The sequence below is a fragment of the Rhinolophus hipposideros genome (genome assembly GCF_964194185.1).
Source record: "Rhinolophus hipposideros genome assembly, chromosome: 10".
NCBI lineage: Eukaryota > Metazoa > Chordata > Mammalia > Chiroptera > Rhinolophidae > Rhinolophus > Rhinolophus hipposideros.
In genome coordinates, this window is record NC_138056.1 from 55,639,390 (window position 1) to 55,665,134 (window position 25,745).

Consider the following 25,745-nt stretch of genomic DNA (forward strand, 5'->3'; position numbering starts at 1 on the left):
AGCCCTCAACCTGTGGGTTATGACGCTATCTTCATGTAGAAAGTGTCAGAATTGAGTTAAATTACCATGCTGTGTAACTGCAGAACAAACTCAAAATGGTCTTGTATTTTTTAGCAATATACTAAGTTGCTTTTTAAAGACAATAGACCAAAACTGCAAATCATGCAGCTGAAGCATGTGCAGAGGAGAGAACTTTGACCTCCAGTTGCACCTGAAACCAAAGGCTCCTTCCAACCCCACAGAACCAAAGGACCAGGACATAACGAGAACTTGAACACTGGAACTCTTGCAGAAGCCAAGTGTCCATTGTCCAGAAGAGCCAGGGTTGACACCCCTTTACCATAAATGGCCAAGTTCCAAGTTCCTCCAATTAAAACTTGCCCCACCAGCATTTCACATACCTGTTACCCTCACCCCTTCAAAACCCTTACCCTAGTCTAGCGGGCAAAATAGATTTGAGGCACCACTGGGTCTCCCATCTTCTCGGTTGGCACTTTCTTGATCAATAAACCTTTCATTACTCCAAACTCTGATGTTGTGAGTTTTGGCCTTTTGAAGCATTGGGCACATGAAATTTGGTTCAGTAACAGCTGGTGTTAGATAATTGGTCAGTGTTGGTCAGTGGGGGGAAAAAAACCCCACACATATGGTGTCAGAAATACAGTACTATAAAGCACAGTGAGTAGTGTAAAGGAAAACAAGTCTTTTCTTACAGGTCCCCAAGTGATTCTAACGTGCAGCCAAGGTTGAAAGATACTGAGATCAAGTAAGAAGAGCCAACTAGTAAAACAAACCTGTGTTAGAGAGATACTGAATTGCTTTTCAGAGTCAACAGACCAAAATCTCAAGGCATGCTGCCGAAGCATGCACAGAGGAGAGAAATTTGACCTCCAGTTTCATCCTTCCCAGAAGAGAAAGCCAGTGTGCACTGGTTACAGAGGGAAAGAGTCTAGGGACATGACCTCCCCTCATAGGGGCTTTCAGTTTCCCATGGAGAAATCCCTTTTAATCAGACCAGACCAATCTAAATTCAGTGTAGGGTGGTGATTTGGACACCTTTTCTTATTGGCCTCCCCAGTAGATTGGGAGTACCCTAAAGCAAGAACTATTTGTTTTTATCCTTGTATTCCTTGAACCTATTTAAGCGTCTGGCACACAGGCTATCAATAGTTGTTTATAAAATGAATAAATAGAGAAGTTTGAGGAACAAGTGAACAAAATGAGTGTTAGACCTAATTTTCACCAGACTTCTTTCATAGCACCTTCAGTTTTAATGGAAAACAAAATAAAACAACGAAAAAACAACCAACCAGATGCCCTCCACAATTTCAACAGAATTTAGCAAATATTTATGGAACTTCTTTCCACTTAGACTTTGTGCTAGGTTCTAAGAGCCACAGTCTGAGCCTTCCAGTAAAAGGTTAAATTCTAGAAGCATTGACTGCTGGTTCTATATTGATTTGTGATTAGTTTACCATTTTAAGAAGTCCTTACTTTAACTACTGTTTCATTGGTATAATATCACTGATTTGGGTTTATGTGGCTTAAACAATGCAGTAAGCACCCTAGTATTTTGGATAGGGCTGGAGCACATTATTCATTACTACTTGTGTTTTTAGCAGTGTTTCAAATAATTTCCAAAGAACACTATTTCCCAAATTTCCCTTATTCCAAGTAGCACCTGGAATTCTTGTTGAAATTTTGATTTCTAGGGGATATTCATCCCCTAGATGATTTACAAACATTATTCTTCATAAAGCTTTTGGAGTTGTGTACTAATTATCCTCATTCTATAGAAGAAACTGAGGCCCAGAGGGAGAGGACATGAATTGCCAAAGTCATGACACAGGCAGTAAGTGGCAGAAGTCAAATCCAGGTACTTCTGACTCTAAAACTCAGGCTTTTTGCCTACTCCACCTGGACTATAAACTCATGAATGAATAGCTGAGTGAATTGGCATTTTAGAGGAGTCAGTGTTTCATTCTATGACAATCCCTACCTAATTACTTCCTGCAGAGAGGAAATATACTGCCAAAGATGACCAAAAAATCCACAGCTTTACTTTTAGAACCCATCATACTTGACCTTTCAAATCTCTATTTTCTACACACATTGTTAGATCCTGAAGCAGAGTCTGGATTCAGAATAATATAATTTTATTTTCATCTGTTTTTTCCTTTTTAGCTGAATCCTTGCGGGCCTATCTGATCTACCTTTTCAGTCCTGATAGCATCCTACATAGTATTCTGTAATTAACAGGCACTGAAGAAAAACTGAAACCCATATCCTTTCCACTATACCATACTCACTGTAGGTTAAGTGATACGGTCTTGCAATCCTCTCATCCTGTTCCCAGCAGCCTGTAGCAGGAAAGCTCATGCCTCTTTGATGAAGATGCTTGGTCAACAGAGGGTGTGACCCTGTGATTCAAATTTGAGCCATCACAACTCCATGGCAAGGATCCACTCACCAGCCATCTTTAAGGTCCTCATTTATTATTGAGGGAGGTGCACTATACATTAAATGACAATATTTTCGAGTGCAAAACTTACAGGACTTTCTATAACACTTATAAGTACCATCAGGAATGAGGGAGCATATATGAAATCAGGCACATCCAAGAAAATGTGGTAGTTCCAGAAAACCTGGACATTAAAGTTTAGAGCAAGGGTTTGGTATCAGACAGAACTGAGTTATATTTGTTCTCCTTCTTTGTTGTGCAATAACATCATCTATCTAGCCCTGGTTTCATTAACTGTAAAATGGGGATAATAATGACACTCTCTTGCAGATATGATGTGATTTCAATTCTCACTCCCATCTCCTTAACCTCAGGACATCTGTATCCATTATATAATTAAGAACGCATTTAGCATATTGTAGAGGTGGGAGTTCTATGGGGCATCCACATATGAGGGAAGGGGCAGGGACAAGAAATTTTAAAAACAGAGAAAAGTGTCATCATCTTATAAAGAGCCAACAATGGTATTCATACAATGTTGGACTTCTAGAAAGTGGGAAAATTCTCTGCTAACCTGCCTTCATGGCAACCAGAAACATAGAGACCCCTTCTTGATAACCAACTCAGAGCTCTCCTAACAGGAACAGAAGAATGAAAGAGTTCAGAAGAAGGTACTGGAACTGGTTTAACAACTTTGTCTGGAAAGTAAGAACTACAAAGTTACTTTAAATGATAATTTATATTTTTATGATAGAGGTCACTAGGAGCTGCCAAATAGTGCGTTTATTGTAAAGTTCTACAGTTCACATCCTATTTTTCTCATTATTTTACTCATGGAATCAGATTTTTAAAGTGTGGGATCCTGCATCTGAAAGGCATTGTTAAGAAAATTGGGGGTAGGGGGATATATATGATGTAAGCAATCTGGTCTGAAACAATTCAGCATATATAATGTTTTAAAATATAATGGAAGATACCATAATGTGATGATATCTTTAAAAAGAGTCTGTTTAAAAATGAAGAAAGAATGACATACGTGTAAAAGAAAGACAAATGCAATTTAAAAAATAATAAAAAATAGTTTTGATGAAGGAAAATTCCTTCTTACCTTTTAATAAGCATCACGAAAAAGCAAGCATCAGTTTATAACAGAAGGTGGTCTGGGCTTCCTACATATTGGGAAAATGGTATAAAAGATGAAGAAAGTAGACGAGGAAAAAGAAAATCTAAAAGGTGGCTTTCTTTGTTAAGAAGGGACAAAGGTCAAAAATGTATCCCAACCATTTTAGAATCATTTAGAACCAAAAGATGCAGGGTTAAGAGTTAAATAATTTAGCCATCACAATGTTTGCCTTAATTTTTTCATCTATAAAGTAGGATTATATGGATAGAAGAAATAGGTAGATTCATCTAGTGAGGTTTTAAAACTATAAATTTTAAAATTTGGAGTACTTTTCCTGAAGTATATTCTTATTTTTCTTTTGGTATTAAAATATCCTTTCTTACATAAAATGGTGGCAATAATAAAGAGCAATCAATTTAAAATGCATATTATACTTTGTATGTGTGTTTATTATTTTTAGAATTCTTACTTGGTGATATTAAGTTGTCAAGTCCCTGGTTTTTTATTCTAATGTGCTTGGTCAGGGAAATCTACTAGTCATACAGTCTCTACATTTAGAAAATTACACATGGAAAAGACACCAACAGCCACAGATACCAGTGACTGACAACATCGTCCAAGGAGCTTTGAAACATTTCTTTAAAATTTAGGCTTGAGGAGCAAGGGAAGGGGGTGAAAACTTGCAGAACAGGAAGATAAATGTATACTGCAGGTGCTAACTAAATGTAAAATAATGACACTACTTAGTTTTTGAAAGACTTACTTCAGTGCAGAGAGATGAGATGACACCAAGTGGGCCACTGAAAGCTCAGAGCAAGTGGGAATTTAAAGTTTCTCAAGTACCAAGAAAGCTGCAAGATAGTGTTTCTACATATCCTAAAAGCAGACATGTGGATAATTTGTATGAAGTACTCTTTTTGATAAAAGACTTTTGGTAAAAGCTTGGAGCCTTGAAAATGTTCCCAACACTTTCTTTGTGTTTCTTACCCTTACTGCATTGCATACTAAGAAAAACACACACGCTGTCAGTTTCGAGCAAAATGTCCTAAACCATGTGTCAGCAGGACTGGCATCAGGGGTGTGGAACTGTGTGGTCACACAGTCCCGCACTTAGTATTATGCTCTGTTCTCACTGACTTGATACCCTCATCTTTGAACCAGGAGCCCCATATTTTCATTTTCATCTACTTAACAGGTCCTGCAAATTGGGTAGCTGGTTGTGGATGTCAGGCCGCATGTGCCCCCATGTGCAGGGCTCTATGTGTGATAGGCACTTAAACTGTGTTATTTGATGTGGGATTTTACTTGTATAAGGGCTACCCAGGGTACAGACTCTGTCTTGGCAGAAGAGGGGCAGAGAATTTGTTAATACCGTTGCAATGGCTACAGGACTTGCTCAATTTAATCAGAAATCTGCATGCTCTGGGCATCTTCAAACTAGAGTATAAAATCTAAGGTGATTGTGTGATATTCAACTGCCTATTCAACATTTAATAATGCATTAGGTAGTTGTATAAAAATTAGGTAGTATGCAACATGGCAGTAAATGAAATGCAAGGCAAACAGTAGGAAAAGAGATGTGTGAGTTATATGTTTACACATCTTTAAAGAGACGTGTAAAGGACTAAGGCAAAGGCATGGTACCACTATACTTGGAGAAAAGAGCAAATAGTTTAATACTCTGCGCCTCAGATTCCTCATCGGAAAACTGTGAGAAAACAGTGTCTACTTAACAGACATACTATATCAAATACAATAAAATAAATGAAAGTCCTTCACAAAAGTCACATGGAACCATAGGTAAGGGCATAAGACAGCATGCTTAAGTTCTAGTCCCAATTTAGCCTCTTCTAGGTAAAGCCAACCCTGGTCTTCCATTTTCTCTTCTTTACAATGTGACTAAAAATAGGACCTATCTCATAGAGTTTTTGTGAGAGTTAAATAAAATAATTCACATAAGGTATTTAGCAATTGCTTGGCTCAGAATATGATGCAATTATGGTTCGCTATTTATTATGACTATGATTATGACTATTAAGTGTTTTAAAAGTACTTGTGAAGTATATGGTGACAGAAGGAGAACTGACTCTGGGTGGTGAACACACAGTGTGATATGTAGATGATGTATTACAGAATCGTACGCTTGAAACCTATGTAACTTTACTAATCATTGTCACCCCAATAAACTTGAATTTAAAAAAAAAAAAAAAAAAAAAAAAAAGTACTTGTGAACAAGGCTATCAAAACAATATGGCACTGGCATAAAAACAGACACATAGATGGAACACAATAGAGAGCCCAGAAATAAATCCATACCTATATGGTCATTTAAGCTGTGACAAAGGAAGAAAGAATTTACACTGGTGTAAAGACAGTCTATTTAGCAAATGGTGCTGGAACAACTGGACAGACAAATGCAAAAAAATGAAAGGGGACCATCTTCTTATGCCATATACCAGAATAAACTCACAGTGTATTAAAGACTTAAATGTAAGACCTGAAACCACAAAACTCCTAGAAGAAAAAATAGGAAGTAAACTCTCAGACATTACCCTTAGTAATATTTTTACCGATATGTCTTCTTGGGCAAGGAAAACAAAAGAAAACATAAACAAATGGGATTACATCAAACTAGTAAGTTTTTTTCACAGCAAAGGAAACCATCAACAAAACAAAACAAAAAAAACATCCTACTGAATGGAAGAAGATATTTACTAATGATATATCTGATAAGGGATTAATGTCCAAAATTTATTTTTTAAAAAAAACCCTCACATAATTCAACACCAAAAAACCCCCAAACGATCCAATTAACAAATGAGCGGAGGACATGAATAGACATTTCTCCAAAAAGGACATACAGAGGGCCAACAGACATATGAAAAGATGGTCAATGGCACTAATTATCATAGAAATGCAAATAAAAACCACAATGAGATACTACCTCACCCCTCTCAGAATGGCTATCATCAATAAATCAACAAACAACAAGTGTTGGTGAGGCTGTGGAGAAAAGGGATCCCTCGTGCACTATTGGTGGATTTGCCGATTGGTGCAGCCACTGTGGAAAACGGTATGGATGTTCCTCAAAAAATTAAAACTAGAACTACCTTATGATCCAGCAATTCCACTCCTGGGTATCCAAACAAATCCAAAACACTAATTTGAAAAAAATATATGTACCCCTATGTTTACTGCAGCTGTATTCAGAATAGCCAAGACACGGAAACAATTGAAATGCCCATCAATAGACGACTGGATAAAGAAATTGTGGTACATTTATGCAATGGAGTATTACTCTGCCATAAAAAATGAAATTTTACCATTTGCAACAACATGGATGGACCTAGAGAATATTATGCTACGTGAAATAAGTCAGACTGAGAAAGACAAATACCATATGATCTCACTTATATGTGGAATCTAAAGAACAGAACAAACGAGCAAACATAACAGAGATAGACTTATAGATGATGACTGCTAGATGGGAGGGGCACTGAAGGATGGGAGAGATGGTGAAGGGATTAGAAAGTACAACTTGGTAGTCACAAAATAGTCAAGGGGATGTGAAATACAATATGGGGAATATGAGGTCAGACAATTAAGTTCGCGAACTTGTTGCAATGATGTTGCTAACCTTTTTTGATATCAGAGGGATTATTCATTATGGATTTGTACCAACTGGACAAACAGTTAACCAAGTTTACTATTTGGAAATGCTGAAAAGGCTGCATGAAACAGTGAGATGACCTGAACTTTTTGCCAACAATTCATGGCTCTTGCATGACTACAATGCACCAGCTCCCACGGCACTGTCTGTGAGGGAGTTTTTAGCCAGTAAACAAATAGCTGTATTGGAACACCCTCCCTACTCACCCGATCTGGTCCCCAATGACTTCTTTCTTTACCCGAAGATAAAGGAAATATTTAAAGGAAGACATTTTGATGACATTCAGGACATCAAGGGTAACACGATGATAGCTCTGATGGCCATTCCAGAAAGAGTTCCAAAATTGCTTTGTGGCTGGACTAGATGCTGACATTGATGCATAGCTTCCCCAGGGGAGTACTTGGAAGGTGACCGTAGTGATATTCAGCAAGGAGGTATGTAGCACTTTTTCTAGGATGAGTTTGCGAACTTAATTGTCCGACCTAGTATAATCAATAATGTCACAAAGATCAGGTAGGGTACCAGATGGCTACTGGACTTATCATGGAGATCACTTCTTAGATTATGTAGATGCCTGACTACTGCACTGTACACCTGAAATTAATATAAAATAATATTGAATGTCAACTATAATTATATGTATATTATATATATTATGTAAACATATATATAATATATATACATATTCACAGGATGTAAAGTACAGCATAGAAAATGCAGTCAATGGTATTGTAGCTATGTACAATGTCAGAGGGGTAGTAGGCTTGGTGGGGTTATCACTTTGTGAAGGGTGTAAATGTTTACATTTATGTTGTTTTGTAAACCTGAAACTAATAATGAAATTAAATTAAATTTTAAAAAAGTACTTGTGAATATTTGATATTTTATTGTTCTATGGATTTATAATAAAAAGTGTATTTGAAGTCTAACCTATATTAAGAATGGCATTTATTTGGCTACATGAGTTTAAAAAATGTAGTCTGATATGCTTATCACTACTGAACAGGACAGCTTACTTATTTGATCAAGTAAAATTTGTATTAAAGGTAAATGTTCTCCAATCTCGTGGCATCCATAATTCATTTGATTGGGTCAGCAGTTACCAAATGCCCGACTGTACAGATAGAGACTGTAACCAGACAAATCTCCATCCAAGAGGTATTCACCATCCAGTGTATGTGTGTGTGTGGGGAACAGGTGAGTCAATAGGCTTAAAAGGAGAAGGTGTGAAGGTAAGAAGACAGCAGTTACGTTGTGTAGAGGAACACAGAGGAGCACGTGCTCAACCATCATCTACGAGTCAGTGATGATTCTCTTAATACCTTGGTCTGTTCAATCATCACCTTCAATTGCCACTCAAAAAGTTCACTGAAAAAGTATTTAAGGAATTCCTATAACATGGCAGGTACTGAGATTAAAGAAGAAATATCTGGAGTTTATTATCTTGCTCCTAACCTCATGATTTAGGGTGAAGGTTCCCTCAGTTTTTCCATGCCCTCACCTCTCACCTGTTCTCTTCAGTGAGCATCATCCTCTGTCCCACTTTTTTACTGTTCTTCTCTCTTTTCTAGCTAAAGCTGTCTGGATTACTCTAGGAAGTAGTAATTTTGGGTGAAGAGGCCAGTCACCTCTGAAGATGCAAGATTTCTGGAAATATGATTACCATGGGGTGGGAGGTTGGGAGCAGAATCCAGGTTGGAAGAGTTACCCTTGAGTGCTTTAAGGGCAGTAAAGATGCCCTGTTAATAATCTTTTTATCCTCAGAACACAGTACAGTGTGAGGTGAATGGTTATGGCTCAGAAAAGATTTTCTGGATAAATGAGTGAGTGAGTGAGTGAATAAAGGAGGGCCCACTGTTAATAAAAATATATCTGGATTCTAGACCTTGGGATAGAGGGCTAGAGGAAAAATGTGATGGTCAATGGAATGGTCACCCATGGTACTTCTGTTCCTCTTCCTACAGAAATCTAAAAATTAAAAGCCTTTTAAAAGTCAGGGCCAGTGTATGATTTCAGGGGAACGAGAAAACTCCCCAGACTCCCATGACTCCTCTTCCTTTCTATTATATTTCAGGCTTAAAATTAGTCTCCTGAAAACAAAGCCTTTTATTCCACAAGTGGGGATACAATTAAAAAATGCAAATTCACAAAAGAGTGAGCTTAATGCTAATGAGTCTCAAAGTATAAATGAAGAATCAAAATCTATTCGGATTTAAAGGAGGCACCAGATTAGGAGGCAGGCTCTGAGCACTCAAAGGGGTATAATGACCTCCCCTTAACCTAACGAGTCCCATTTGGTAGGCTCTTTCATTGACTTAGTTTAACCTAATCCTAACCATAAGCCTGTGAACGAGGTTTTCTGTCCATTTTATAAATGAGGAATTCAAGTCCTAGCCATCAATAAGATTAAGCCCAGACCAGAGCCTGGTCTGTCTGGAGGAGTTCTCTATAAAGTGTTAACCAAACAGAAGGTCTATGAATATGAATTAAACTTGTGCCCTACAGGATTAATTTCATCTTCACTGTATTATAGTACAATGAGCATGGGCTTTCGTCATTGTCACCCAACCCTGCGCCAAGTACTGGGCCAGGGGTGCACACAGCTGACTGTAACATGTCCTATGGGGACAGCTGCTGAGATAGTGATAAGTCCAAGTTTGAAGAGGAAGAAGATAAAAATCTGACTTGTAATGAAGTCCACAAATGTCATGGCTTTGCCTTACGAAATCCATAGCCAAGTGAAGCTGGAAGCAGCTTCGCACTGGAGCGAAGCCCCTTGGCAGGCTCCATTCCTCATTCTCCCTCACCTCAGTTACTGACCAGCAGTGCAGTGGGGGCAAGAAGTGGAGTGGAAGGATAGGCTAACTTAACAAAAACCAAAAGACCACAGTCTCTTACTTATAGCTTTCCCCTCCCACCAAATCCATCAGGTGAAAACATATTTCCTCTAGCATAAAAACCCATCGGATGAAGAATCCTGGGTTGGATTTGTTTTCAAGACTTCCCTCAATGTAACTTCCAGTCTTTTGTCCCTAGACTAGGAAGACTAAGAGTGTTGAGAACGAGACACAGGATGAGGTTCACCCTGGGCCCTACCCCTTTCCCAAGTCCTCTCACTAAGAGGGTATAAACTGTATGTGCTTGTGTAAATCTATTGTTGAATTAGGCCTCAGTGTAAACAGAGTCACAGAGTTCAGCATGCAAACGAAGCAGCCTGAAAGGCCATGTAGTGCTAGATGTGTCCTGGAAGTCTCAACACCAGTGGGTAGAGCCTCGGTCCTCAGAACATGGCCAGTCTATTCACTTGGGGACGACTCAACTGGCATTGAACTTCCATAGGATTGACTACTCAAAGATCTTGGCTTATGGTCTAATGTTTTTCTTTCACATCTAAGGAAGATGTAGGAATTAATTAAGTCAACAAATATTTACTAAGGAGACGTCTTTATGCCAAGCATTATGACATAAGGCACTAAGAATGTAAGAAAATTAAGACATTAACTGGGATTTATACAACTCCAGTATTAAATGGTATTTCCGTTTTAGGGAGTTTTGCCATAAAACTTTAATAAAGACCACAGTGATCACTCTGCTGAGTGATCAGTTTTAAATACTAGTGCTCTTCTGGGCAGATTTCACTGTAGAAAGCCTTATAAGGCATATTGTAAAGATTAACATAGGATAATAATTGCAAGGTATATTACACATAAGGTATTAGGAAATGAGAGTTACAATGATAACCTGCACACTGTTTGAATTGCCAACAGGTGTGGACAATGACAATCCTGAGGGAAGAAGGTGTGTGTTCTTATTCATCTCTGTATCCTTAACATCTACTGCAGACTGGTACATTGTACTTCAACCATGTTTGTTGAATGGAAGAATCAATGCACTAATGCATCAGTGCATGAAAGCCTGATGTTAAACAATGGGGCAGGAGACTGACCTAGGTGTATTTGTCATATTATGTCCTTTGAAACAAAAGCTGTCTTAGGAAGCAACAATTTTGAGTTATCAGTGTAAAATGTGGACTTAGAACCACTGTAAAAAAAGAAATAAAGCCTTGAAATCCAGAACAGAAAGCTATGAGCAGAGGGCTTGGAGGGGTGAAGAATGCAGAAGGGAAGTGGAAGAAATCATGGGATTAGGAACATTGATGTCATCTATAAAGACCAGAAAGGGCCCATTGTAAGGACAGTGATTCTTCTAATCTGTGTCTCCAGATGAATTCTTTTCAAACTCTGCCTCTGGTTAGGCTCTTTTGGGGGATGAGAAATGCCTGGACAGAGCTGGACATTCTGGAGCCACAGAATCCTGGCTCTCCCCTTCAGCCTTCATGGGGTCTAGAGGACTGAAAATGTAAAAGGTCGCCAGGAAGTCTGTCCTTCTTCCCTTGCTGAAGGAAATAAAAGGTACTGAGAAACAGTACTTTGTTCAGAATCAATATAATGGTCTCTCTGTTCTTCGGGGGAAAAGGTTGCTTTTATAATAAATGATAAATACCACCAACATGTATCAGTTGTTTCTTGTTTACTCCACCTGTAAGCTGTGGATCATAACACATTGGTGAGTTGTTACGTCAAGTGAATGAGATGTGACCTCCATTTTTTAAATAAAGGAGACAAATAGAACGAAAAATAACAAAGTACACTGTATATAAAAAGTGTTCATACAGTTTGGTGAAAATTACCTTTAGGCTTTATGTGTGTGTGTGGTGTATGTATTTACAGGGTCATGATGAAGAATGTATTTCTACTCTTGAGTGAAAAAACTCGAAGGCCTCTGGGTGAACTTGGATCATGAAGAACCAATTCAGAGATCCTTACATTAGGAAGCAATAAAAGTTCTAGGCCTTTCTAGAGCTCACTTTCCATACCACACTGCATTTGATTGTGTTCCCTTCATCTGTCTTACTAGACATGAATTTTTGGTGGACAGGAAACATGACTTTTACTGCCGGGTCCTCAGTGTCCATTATAGGTCCTGGCACAGAATATACACTCAAAAAAATGCTTGATGAATGCATAAATAAATCATAGCAACTGACTTTTAAACCCTAATGCACAGCAGGGAGGTTATTCACCGGAACACTCGAAATCGATAGCTTTTATTAACAAGTGAGCATGGCCCAAGTTCCTCTTTTACATTCTTTCCTATGACCTTTTATTCCCCAATCGTGGACTTACCTGCTTTGTTTTCTTCCCCTCCTCATTCTCCCAGTGTCCTGGGTGCTTTTATTCTCTTTTATCAGAAGAAAAGATCTTTCCTTAGCTATTTGCCCTTTTGTGTGATTTTTTTAATCCCCTATATCACTGACCTTTCTTAGTAGCATTTGGATATAAAGGTCCATTCCTATGAGCAGCAGGAAAACCCTTGCTTTCCGGTACATGGATGCCTTAAGCAGCTGGTAGCTAAGAAGGGGAGCACATATTGTAGAAGTGAGGAGACCTCAATCTGCCCATACTGAGAGCCTCAAAGTATGTGTGACAAGATCCATATTCCAGGGGCTTAGGAGCCCAAAAGCATCTCCGTCTGAAGAATCGATAATGTACTTGTGGAGCATTTTGAAAAATATTTTATTCAAATTTTTAACATTTTATTTACTTTTAAGGTTCTACAACTAGATATGCTTCACAATGCAGGAAATATACAATACAAATAGCCCCTTCAATCAAATATATCCAAATCATTCACATAGAACAGATACAGTATTATCATTAGCAACAATCAACTCCATTGCACGTCAAGCGCTTCAAGCACCTTACACAGCAGATTAAGAGAAGGAAAATCATTACAACTAGGATGGAAAATAGAGAGGGTTGGCTCAAGTTTAAAACACTGCCTGGCTCAGATGGGGTACTTCCTTTCCCCCTCCCTGCAACACTTTCAGGCAAAGAAATTGCTATCATGGGGAGAATCATTTTTAGTAGGGCAATGAGGCCAGCTTGTGCAAGATCCTGAGAAGACACATCCTCTCAGACACAGCCAGAGTAGTGCTAGGGATGAGAGAGGGAGGGAGGAGGGAAGAGGAAAGAGAGAGGAGGAAGGGAGAGAGAAGAGAGAAGAGAGAGTCTGTGTGGATAGGGTAGAAGAGGCAACTACAAGGGGAAGTATGGTTTGTGGTGTAGATAAATATTCAACGAAGTCTGCTAAGTTGTTTACTACAGAGCAGAGAAGCTGCTTGCTTTCTGCTTTAGGTTTTGGCTTCATGGAAAAATATGAATAATACTAAAGGAATCCCATATGTCCTGTAGCACAATTTATCCTGTGCAAAAACTCCAAAGAGCTTTATGTTTGACTTTCTCCTCTCTCCTAACCTATTCCTTAATCTAAGAGTCAGGCTCTGTGCTGACAGAAGCAGACTGGGAATCACAGCTGAAGTGCACTCAGCAGCTGATACCACATAAGTTGAGCCCTTGGGAGGCAGAGAGATATGGGGAGAAGCCCTTAGGAGGTCTGACTGTGCCACCAAAGAGCTGTGAGGTCCTGGGCGAACCTCTTCCTTCCCCGGGGGGACGTAGTTGCCTCTTCTGTAAACAGTAGACCTGGTGATAGCTAAGGTTTCTTCCAGCCCTAGATTTACATAAAGCTAAACAGAATGAAGAGACTAATACTCCAGGATGTCATTCTTAGATTAAAGGGACATGCTCATCCTCTGATATTTATATAATTAGAGAAACCCTTTGCTACTAGTTTATTTTGAGAGAGCAGCTAGTTGGCTTTATAAAATAAGCACAGCCAACTGGTATTAGTCCTATTCATTAGCCCTACTCTAGAGAAAGCAAGCATTTCCATGAAAATCCTACAGCTAAAATTGGTGTTCAGATAATAATAATAATAATAATAATAATAATAATAATAATAATAATAAAACCCCAAACTACAAAGGTACAAACTTAGCGAATCATTTTTTTTAGTAAGGATTCCCCTTAGACCTTGCTAGTTCATGTCATTTTATTGCTTTTTTTTGTTTGTTTGTTTTCTTGCAGGAGTGGTGGGTGGGGGGAGTGGTAGTGTCTGTTTTATCACATCACATGAGAACAAGGCCGGAGGTGCTGCAAGTGCTTTCCCTCTGATTTTAACTCTATGCATGGCCCATATCTCTTCCATGTGCCTCTAAGAGTCATTTAGATGCTGTAGTCAGCCCTCTATGAACAAAATAAGTATTAAGAATCGAACACTGGAAGCCAAATATTACCTGTGTCTATTGTAAGAATCATTTCGAGAATTCCCCATAAAGTATTGGCTATTTTTGAGCCTCATTTAAAAGTGGTTCCTCCCTTCAATACAGGTGCACCACTCAAGAATAGAGGAACACCATTAGAATGTAAACCAGGTAACATTCTTTGTTACCTTAAGTCTTCAAATTTTTTGTACGTCATGGTTTTATTTACCATATTGGAGAATAAAGGTCTGATTCTGATTAACTCTACTCTTTCAAATAAGTCTTCCGTTTTACATAATGACATCTGTCAGTTCATTTAATTTTCCTAATCTTCTACAACTTAATTAAAAGGACTAAGCTATTATCAGTATATTTTCAGCAAAATTCTTCTAGTACATTATCATTTTGTGCATTCTATTCTTTAACAAGATACGGACAATATGGTAATTTTTCCTTCCAATTTTATTCTGTATAACCATTTTATTTTCATTAACTGATTTATCTCTATCTTATTAACCTAATTGGTTTTTCCCAACTTGCTACCCGTGACTAAAACATTTCAAGATTAAAAAATATTTTGTATCACAAAGACCAGCAATATAACATAAGAAGGAAACACAGAAATAGCCACCCACTTTCCATCATATTTGTGACGCGTCACCACAAGACACGATCTAGGGTGATTTTCAATAGTACCTTTCAGACATTACACCAAAGCATAACAAAATAATCTTCCAAAATGCAGTAGGAGAAATTTGGAACAGTAATAGTCTAAGTTTTTAAAAAATGTAAAATCCCAGGGCTTCTAAGGTACTGGAACTGCCTGGATTAAGAAGGGACTCTATGCTTGTCAGAGCGGTCAGGAAATGAAGGCCCTGGAGAGCCTGCTGCTTTCTGGAATCCTGCTCCTTTCTGGCCCTGCTGTGCCTACCTAAGACACACAAAAGATAACTTTATAGCCAATGTGGAATCAACAGGATAAGTCAATTCAAGTACATAATGTAGTATCCATAACACACACCTCATACCAGTGAAATTTCAGGCGAGGAGAATATGACCTTAGATGGAGTCAGACCACAGTCTGGGGCAGACTAGGGAGAGCAGAATACAGTGAGGATGGGTATGATTCCTCCATTGGCTCCTGGATTCATTTTGACAGTTAATTGGGCACCACTTTCCCCCTTTGGCTGTTAACACTTATGCTATTTTTAAAAGTACAGTCAGCATTGACGAAGTGTGTTTTGGAAGGAATATAGGAAGCTTGTGCTAAGAAGAGATGCATATTATAGTTGAGTGATGACAGATCTTACTCAAGTGTTAACTATGAGGCTGAAAGATGGAAGGCATTTCAAGTTCAATCAATCTTTTTTTCTTTTTCCTGGTAAATTGGTGAGTTCTGTCAGGCAAGGAATAAGTAACTTTTGTGGTCTGATAAATGATTGGTATGAGATGCTATAGAAGAAAGTCTTTTTACCCAAACTTGTTTGGAAAAGACACATAACTTTATAAAAGAGTCGTTCCGATTTCAAATCAATACACCGAAGCAAATGCAGTAGATATCAAGCAAGTCAGGAGGTGATACAGGAAAACTTACTTCCCATACCGATGGTAAACAAATATCCAGGGCTTTGGTCCACATGTTTAAGATTTATCAAAATTGAAAATAATTTTTCTCATTATTTTCACTGCAACCTGTGCTAAGAACTTTACCCTGAATCATACCATGGTCAACTAATAACTTGCTCAAAGCAGAGGCCTTTGATGTAGTAACATTTCAAAAGCTTCTTCAAAATGGTTAAAGTTTAGGTCTTACAGTGGTGTATTGAGGAGCCTGGGATAATAAAAACACATGGTCCGTTGCTATAAGGTGTTGCCTTGGTCTCCCCAAGCCGGATTGCTCACAGAGTGCAGATCACAGTAAGAAATGCTCCGTTGCCTACCTGACATAGAGGGAGCGTTTCTGATTGGTTCGCAGGGACCCGGACCCGGAGCTCATGCTGTGGTTCATCATCTGCTCTCGTAGGTCATGGATTTTGGCCTCAAATCGAGCGTAATCTGGGAATGGAAACAGAGGTGGCAGATTTGGTTCTGAGCTTTCAGTGAGTTAGAAATGCTGCCCGCACGAGGCAGCCCTGTGCCCCTGTTGCTGGTCCCTTAGCCAAGCAACAGGAAGGTGCACAACCCGAGGCTGGTGGAACACTCAGAGTTCACTTCCTTACATTATTTACTTGCAGACATTCACAAGAGGAAAAGAACACATCACTCACTTCCCAAAAACATAGCTAGAAAATATACTGCCATCAAATCCCCAGTCTGTGAAAAGTCCATGGGAGAGGAGGAAGGTGCGGTTATAAACTGGCAACAAAGGTACTTGTGATGGAAATGTTCTTTGTATTGACTATGGTAGTGGATACAGGTAGTTGCACATGTGATAAAATGTCATAGGACTAACTACACACACATTCACACACACACACACACACACACAAGTAAAACTGGGGCAGTCGAAATGAGTTTGATGGATTATGTCAGTGTCAGTATTCTGGTTGTGATAATGTGCTACCATTGTACAAAATGTTACCGTTGGGGAAACTGAGGAAAGGGTACATGGGGCCTCTGTGTATTATTTCTTATAACTGCATGTGAATCTCTATCTCAAAATTTAAAAAAATGTCCATGGAATTACTAATGTTATGTTGGTTTGGGTGAGTCTCCCGTTACTCTCAACCTGATAGACCAGAGAACCAAGTGTTTGCTGACGAATTGTGTAAAAACAAACACCATGTCTTTTTGCTTTTTCTGCTGGGAGGCTGCGAGAAGCTGATTATTTGGGATTATACCTCAATTCTGTCCTATAACTTTAATATTAAATGCCTACATGCCAAAGTCCATCACACTCCTAAGACACACAACATATTTAAATCAGCTTCTCAAGAGATTGGCGTTAGAAATGGGAGACCATTCTCACATTAAATATATTTTAGAAACATTAAACTTGGAAAAAAAATGTGGGTCTAAAAAAAATCAAGAAAAGACAGGTATTATATACTGTCTTCATAAGAAAAATATTTTTGCCATGTCAGTCCAATAAAAATAAAGAACAAATAGATTTTAAGATACTTATTAACATAATCAGCCTCTAAAAAGAAACCGCTTTTGAAGTTTTGATATTCTTGATCACATCTTGTTCTATCGTCTCCTTGGCACAATAGAGTCTTGCTTTAGGAAAATCTAGTAGGTGAAAGGCTCAATTTACCCACAAGATAAACGTGGAAATGTTAATTCAAATTATAAATGGTTCTTTTAGTTACCAAGAAACTCATCATGAAGAACTTTAACAGAGGTCCTCAGTACATTTCAAAAACCAATTTGATTTTCAATTCAATTTATTCGTAACTTTTCATAAAAACAAGAATGACTAAATACATGTAATAAAAGATGATACACTTACAGTGTGTTTGAAATTCACTATAAATAAAAAGCTTTACACAGTTAAATTGAAACTCAAGTTACTGAATATTTCTCTATTGGTTTTTGTGGGATGGGATTTCATAAAAGGAAAGATTTTACTTTGGTTTTCAATAATAGACAATAACGGCCTCTGAATGTTAAATATTTTTGAAGTTTAGTACTCTAAGGATAAAAACCATACTAGTTGACAGGAAATTTCCAGTACCTAAATAAAGTCTCTTGTTATCTAGATTTGGAAAGCTTCCTGTTCCAAACTTAGCTTTGACTACTTAAATCCTAAATGATTGAATAAGCAAAACACACATTTAACTTAAAATTTATTGACTATGCGTCAAGATATTTACTTCATTCCATCTTAGTAAAGAGAGAAAATACTTATTTATAGCCATCAATATGATGCTCTAGGCAGGTCTAAATTATTTTGTGCAAGTTATGTTTGCTTCTATCCTAAGAGTCAGTTTATTTATTGCTAGCCACATAACAGATGCTGTGTTCAGTGCTTTGTGGGCATTATTTCATTTCTTATTTAAGTTACAAAACAAAGTCTATAGATGGTGTAAAATTTGAAGTATATAGAAAAACACAGAATGAAAATTGAGACGTTCTTTTGTCTCTTCTCCCTTCGCCACTTTCTTCTCTTTCTTCTCTCTCACTGCTGGGCTTCCCTACAGGTTACTGTAGAGGTACATATACGGCTGTGGGCTAGACTTCCATAGACATGTCTCAAATCATGTGGATGGATATACATACACACTCATACCCACATACATAGGAGAACCCAACTTGGATTTTCCCCTGCCTTCTCCCAAATACATAAATACCATGTTTCTTAATACTCTTCATTGCATCCTATAGTTTAGTAATTTATTTACTAATTCCCATATAGGTAGATATTGAGGCTCATCCAGCTTTTTGCTGTTATAAACAGGGATCTCAGTGTATGTGTGCACATTTGTGGCAGGTTAGTAGAGCAGCATACCCTGTTTCCCCGAAAATAAGACGTAGCAGGACCATCAGCTCTAATGCATCTTTTGGAGCAAAAATTAATATAAGATCCAGTATATATTATATTATTATATTTTATATTATATTATATTATATTATATTATATTATATTATATTATATTATATTATATTATATTATAATTACATAAGACCGGGTCTTGTATTAACTTTTGCTCCAAAAGACGCATTAGAGCTGATGGTCCGGCTAGGTCTTATTTTTGGGGAAACACAGTAGTGCACCCCAGAGCCTTGCACAGACATCATACAGTCTCGTTAGCATTTCTCTGAGATGACAATGGCCTGGGACACAGAGCAGGAACTCTTAGTGTCTTCTGATCCATTCTCCACGTTGCCACTTGATAAATACCAGGCGTCACTCCCCCTCACCTAGAGCCACTAAATCTCCCATCTGTTTGTTCCCTACAACTTTGATGACTTCACTACCATGATAAAAAAGGTGAAATTCCACCTCCAACTGTCCCCCTTCGGCATCTAATTCAGTGTCAGTCCCCTGTCCCATCTGCTACTTTGCTGCTCATCACACCAAATTGTATTTATTTGTGCAGTTGCCACCTTCCCCATGAGACTGAACTCTCTGAGGGCAGAAGCCGCATCGCACTCTCCTTGGCATTCCTTGTTCCTAACATCGCGTCTGGCATGCAGGAGGCATTTTTATACTAGGTGCTCAATAAACATTTTCTGAATGAATGAACAAATAATGAATGAGGAAGCGAGCAGAATCATTAAATGAATTCAGCTATGAAAAGCCTGCAGGTACTGACATTGCCTGTTTTCAATGTTAAGGTTGTTAATGAAGACAACATGCTTCTCCCCCAGGACTTCCTTTTTCAAAACTAAATGTTCTAATTTCAAGGCTTTATTTCTGTTGAATCACTGCCATTGCCAAATCTCACTATTATTTTTATTGTTCTCCAGGTGATCTTGGTGTTCTCCTCATCTCAGTCGTGTCATACCTTGGGAACATTTCTCTGATCCTTAACCTACAGATGATCAGCACTGTGCTAAAGCTCTTCCAGATGCCACACTTTATATATCACAAGATACTTGCTTCAGTAATAAACCGTGGTCTCCTTACCGTATGGCTCAATAGATCTCCAAAACGTTTTTTCTGCCATATGTTTGTTCTACATCATATTTGACAGTGTTTTACATTCCCTACTAGGGATGAGAAAGTATTTATTTTATTTTATTTTATTTTATTTTATTTTATTTTATTGCATTGCATTGCATTGCATTGCATTGCATCGCATCGCATTACACTGCACTGCACTGTACTGTATTATATTGTATTGCATTGTACTGTATTGCATTGCATTGCACTGTACTGTATTATATTGTATTGTATTGCACTGATTGTACTGTATCGTACTGAATTTGTCTTAGTTGGAATACATCCTACTCTCAATTTTTCCACTTGGACAATCATGTTCATCACGAATCCTGTGTTCAAAGTGCTTACCTCTCTCTTTGATCCTTTTTGAAAAATAAAAATTAAGTACAAGGAAATGCATCAGAGCAAAAATAATAAGATCTGGGTTTACAAATATAAATGTTGCATGTTTGTGTGCATGTATACCTGTGTGTTTGTAAGTGTGTGAGAGAGAGAGAGGCAGAGAGAGGAGAAAGGCTATGTCTCTAGCTTCTTAGAGATAAAAACAAGTTTATATAACAAGATAAAAACAAATGCTCTAGAAATAAACAAGAAAGCAGGTATGTAAATTGTGTAATATGTTTTCTTTATGTTTTATAATAGTACTGAAAATTACATTTTTAAATAAGTTAAAACAAAATCTAACAATACCATGTCCATTTAATCATAATCCCTCTACTTTCCCCCAAATGCTTTATGCACATCTATGTCCAGCTCTTTCAAACATTTTTCAATCAAATTGCTAACCCTCAAGAGAACATTCAAATGAGATTTTAAAGTGCTCTGATCTTTATATCATCTAAAGGGGAACTGATGTTTCCCTAGCACCTGCAATGTGCTAGTATCTCTGCTACATACTTTAAATATTATTTTTCCTAACAAAGCTCTGAAGTAGGTACATTATTTTAGAGATGAGGAAAGAGGTTTACAGAAGTTAACTAATTTCACCAAAGTCACAGAGTTTCTAGGTAATAGAGCTCATTAAACAGGAAGCTGGTATTCAGCCCTGAATCTCTGGGAGGCTAATTTGTTTCCGTCACATCATAATACCTATTATAACACCATGATTTTCTTTTAGAATCTAAGGCCTCCTCGATTCTCTACCCCTTCCTCTTGACATCTTGCTCTCCTTCCTCTCATGTACTGTATTAATTATGTGCATGCTGGTCTTTATTGCACCATAAACTCCTTAGAAAGTGCAGATGCCTCACTCATGTCTGTTCCCCAAGCCACAGGGTCTATCATTCCTCCTTCCCTACACACAGAAATGTACCAGGTGCTTGGCATATAGCTTTGCCAAGAAACTGAAGGAGTTTTTTCTTCCAGAATGGGACACTGAAAAGGAAATTAAGCATGACAGTGCTGAGGTGGGGGATTGCACTAATAAAACAGCACCTTCTGCTGTTTTGCGTTGCATGGAATAGGTGCCTGGTAAATGCTTTGAAAATTACAAGTTATTTATTTTATGTTTCTTAGGGTTTACTTCTACAACCAGAAGGTCAACACCGAAAACAAACTTCTAGACAAATGTTTTAGAGAAGTTTCAAGAAGCATTATCTCCAGCTAGTTTTTTTTCCCCTCTATGCATAAGCCGGAAAAAAAAAAAAAAGAAAAAAAAATTCCATATCCTTGGGTATTTAAATCCAATTCTTCCTGACAAGACACATCCATATTGGGATTGCACCATTTGCTTTCACTTGACATGATGGGTGATAACAGCAGACAGGGTACAAGATCTGTGTTACGTAGAGGGGTCAGAATCCTGGCTCTCCCACTTATTAGCTGTGCATCATTGTGAAAGTTATTAACCTTTCTGGGCGCAATTTCCTCAGACGTCAAATGGTAATAATAAGTGTATCTACTTCAAGATATGTTAGGAAGATTACAAGAGATAGCTGAAAGATGTAAAGATAATAGCTGCTAATTCTTCTCATTAATTTTCATGTGTAATTCAACACCTATACTTGTTCATTGCTTGCTAAAGTCCTAACCCCTCTCTGTACCATGCAAAATGGAAACCTGTGTTGTACAGCTGCTAGAGTCCCAGTATAGCCTCACTCTGCCTATTATCAGTGGATGTTTCTACCGGGCCAAAGAGGAATGAGCCACAGGTGGCTATACGTCGGGTCAATGGGCACCAGGATGCCGGTTAACTGTTCACCAGCTCGAAAAGCAGCAAAAGGACCCTTGGGTCCTCTCATGAATCCATAGTGATTAGGAGGTCAGGAAAATGATGCCAAGTTTCAAAAGCTGCTGCCATTTTCAGCAATATCAGTGACCACATCTATCAGTATAGTCCCCAGGCTTTGAGCTACTGATGGACATTTGGAAGGAGCAAAGGCAAGAGGGTGAACATCACATGTTACCCATGAGGGGAACTCTACCATATACTTTCTTCCTTTGCAATTTGTCAAGGGAACAAAGAGATGTAGAATGCAAATTCACCCTATCATTCACACAGGAAAGGAGGCATTGTCTTCTGAGGGTCCCAGGGTAATTTAAGGCAGTAGGATTAATCTGCATTAATTAAAGCTGCCCAACTGCTCATATCTGCAAAGCTCAGATGGCTAACACTCACTGGGTTAGATTAGAGCATGAAGCCACGGGTATGTCCTCCCCCAAGTGAGCTGGTGGATATCACACCTCTCCACAGTTACGACCTCAGCCAGGTGACTCACGACTGACTGTCAGTTACCAAGGAAGCAGGGAGCAGAGGGAGTAGGGCTAGGAGCTCTCAACGAGGCGGCCAGCTTTACACGCTAATCCTGTCATGAGTAAAAACCCAATGGGGCCTTGGGAAGTTACTGAGCCTCAGTTTGCTCACCTGCAAACTGTCAGATTCCGCTCACAAGGCAGTTTTGAGACTCAGAATGAGATTTGGCACGAAGCATTTTGTAAATGTAAGGTAGCTCTTGCTGTTGTTACCATGGTGGCTTCTGTCAGGACAAATGCAGATGCGGTCTTAGTGGCATTAATAAGGACAGCAGCATTCTATTCCTATTTGCTCACCATGGGCACTGCACAGCTTTAACACCTGGTAAAATCACTGGGCTGTAAGCGGGGTTCCACACATCCAAGCGACAGAGGCTGCTTTCCCGCCGAGTTATTCATTTCCACATTACAGGGAAGCAGTTTGAAGAGGCCACCTGCCGCACACCCAAGTAGTCCTGCTGTTGAAGACAACCAAGAATTACAAGCTCTGGGAGGTTTATAGGCTAAGGAAGTTCAAGTTTTGGGGTACCTTCCAATAGGGCTTGGGCAAATGTCAATGGTGTGCAGTCCACTGGGGTCACAATATTGTTTATCTGGACATGACCCCCCGTGTCACCAGGGTGCATGGGAAGGATGCAAGAGGAAGTTTACATCTATTCTTAGCACAGCACATGATTACTGCTCTAGGAATGAGATATTGGTGAACAATTGTAAGTGCTTTCATTTCTTTGGGGGAAAACATCCTTCTCTCATTTAATCAGCAAACATTTTTTTCAGAGTTTCCGTACATGCCAGGCCCAATGCTAATCATGAAGGATATCGAATCCACTGGACAGATCTTTGCCTCAAGGGGTTCTCAGGCTAGCACATAGCAGCTTTTAATTTTCTGGATTCTTGTTGTGAATATCAAAAGAGCATCTGCCCTTGAAATATCTGCTCCCTGTGAGGTGTAGCAGGTGATTTCTAGATAGTAATGGGATATCTCTATGGTGGGAAATAGCCAAGCCGGTCAGATCCATGTTAGAATGGAGAAACTGAGGCAGGTTAAAACTTTGTGAAAGACTATATGGTTACTGGTAGAATGAGAAAAGCAACTGGGGTATCAAAGCAGGGCCCTGGAATCAAAGCTCTTGGATTTAAGTCTTGGCTTTGAACAAAGCTGGGAAAACCCCTTACTCTCTCAGAGATACTCCTTGTAAAATGGGGAATCATTTCTGCCCCAACACCAGCTCTTCTGAGGATCTAATAAAGTATACTTCCCTTATCATCATTTAATACAGTATACTACACCTTCATCATATTAAGCAACATTGATTTTTAAAAGCACCATCAATTAATAATAAGAAGCACTTTTTGGAGAGGGTGGACACAAGTCTCATTAGGATTTCACAAGCTGAAATATACTCATATGTGTGTAGAGGGGCGAAGATATGAGCCTTAGAATCAATGTAATAGATAAATAAAGGTGCTTAAAAGTAGACCCCCCCCCAATATATTTTTACGCTTTCTCACCTAGAATCTTAACCAAATAGTTACACACAAGAGGATCAGGCATAGATTACTGGTTATATTTCAAGTCCAAGGAACAGTGCTTTGCCCAAATTACTTTTTATGAAGATATAAAAGTAATTGTGTTTACTTGGAGCTCAGAAAATAATCAATGGTTCCTATTTCACTGTCTCTTCTTTTCTGAGTTGCCCTGGGATTTCTAAGCCAGACAAGCACAGAAGGGACTCTGCCATATTTCATATTTCATTGGGCTTTAGAGGTACCCTTAGAGCTTTCTTACTCTGGCTGCTTTTCAAGTAGTCGTGCTGGAGCAGGTGCTGTTTTTGTGGATGGCTTTAGAAGGCTGGTTTTCCTCCTACATATACATCGAAATGCCCCCTTGCCTTCCAGACAGCTGACCTCTGATTGCGGGAAGGATTTTTAGTGAATCTCCCCAGACTGGTTATTTGCCTAAAGATTTTACCAGCTTTTTACTTCAACCCCTGACTTAGCTTATCTCTCAGGTTGCCAACCTGCTTCTGCTTCTGTGTTAAAGTGGTGACATGGAATTTTCCACTGCTAAAGATTTACAGATGTTGTTTGGCTTACTTCTGATCCAAACTACTGTGTGTATGTGTGACAGAGAGATACACAGAGAAAGAGAGACCGAAAGATAAGAGAAACACGATTTAAAACCAAATTCACTAGACTTGAAATTTAACGGGGAATTCTGGACAATAGGGTGAGTCTGCTATCTTTTCTGCACCCCACGAAGGAAGAGACTGTATATACCAATCTCTTGTACATCTCTAATATTGAGCATTAAGAACTCAGTTATGGACATGAGGGCAAAACATTGTCATATTTTTTTCTGTATCCCTAATACTTGGAACAGAGTGGCACATAGTTATCAGTTAATAAATGCTAATATAAGTGTTTGCTGAGTTGCGTGAGCTAAATAAAAACTTCAGGGGAGGAAAATTGATTCTTTAGTTTGCCAAATCTTCTATGAAGTAGATCAAACCTTTTAGAATAATTTTTAATAACATACTGAAGTAAGGTATGTTGTTTTTCTCCCTTTCTCTCGGTAGAATGGGATAATTTGTTTTGACTAGAACAATTTTCTGTGCAGCTTGGCTGGAGACCCTTTAAAGAGGTTTAGCCAAATGCTCAGGAATTCTTCAGTGTGTGAAATGAAGTAAGTTTTATAGGCAAACAACAGTCTTAATCCCTAACCAGCAATTTCATACGAGCATAACTCTGAAAATTAGATACATCAAATTTCAATTTGGCTTCATGCAAGCTTTGTTTTATGGATTCATAAAGGCAGATTTTCTTTGATATCAGGATTATTGCAAAATGGAGCCAGCATAGAAGCTTATTTGAACTTGACAAAGCCTATGTCTTCAGGCAATTGGGAGTAGCCTGGTGTATTGTTATTATTTTTAAGACTCTGAAATAAATGATCCAACTTTGAAT

General features: G+C 38.5%; 1 protein-coding gene across 18 annotated transcripts in view; it reads right to left on the minus strand.

Moving 5' to 3' along the window:
- The window catches only part of DLG2 (discs large MAGUK scaffold protein 2), a 1,856,054-nt gene that overhangs the window by 127,619 nt on the left and 1,702,690 nt on the right, over positions 1 to 25,745 (minus strand). For all 18 annotated transcript variants that reach the window (XM_081064699.1, XM_081064693.1, XM_081064694.1 and 15 more), the window contains one exon: positions 16,360 to 16,474. In XM_081064699.1, coding sequence (XP_080920825.1) covers positions 16,360 to 16,474 — 115 coding nt within the window. The remainder of the gene's footprint in view (positions 1 to 16,359; positions 16,475 to 25,745) is intronic.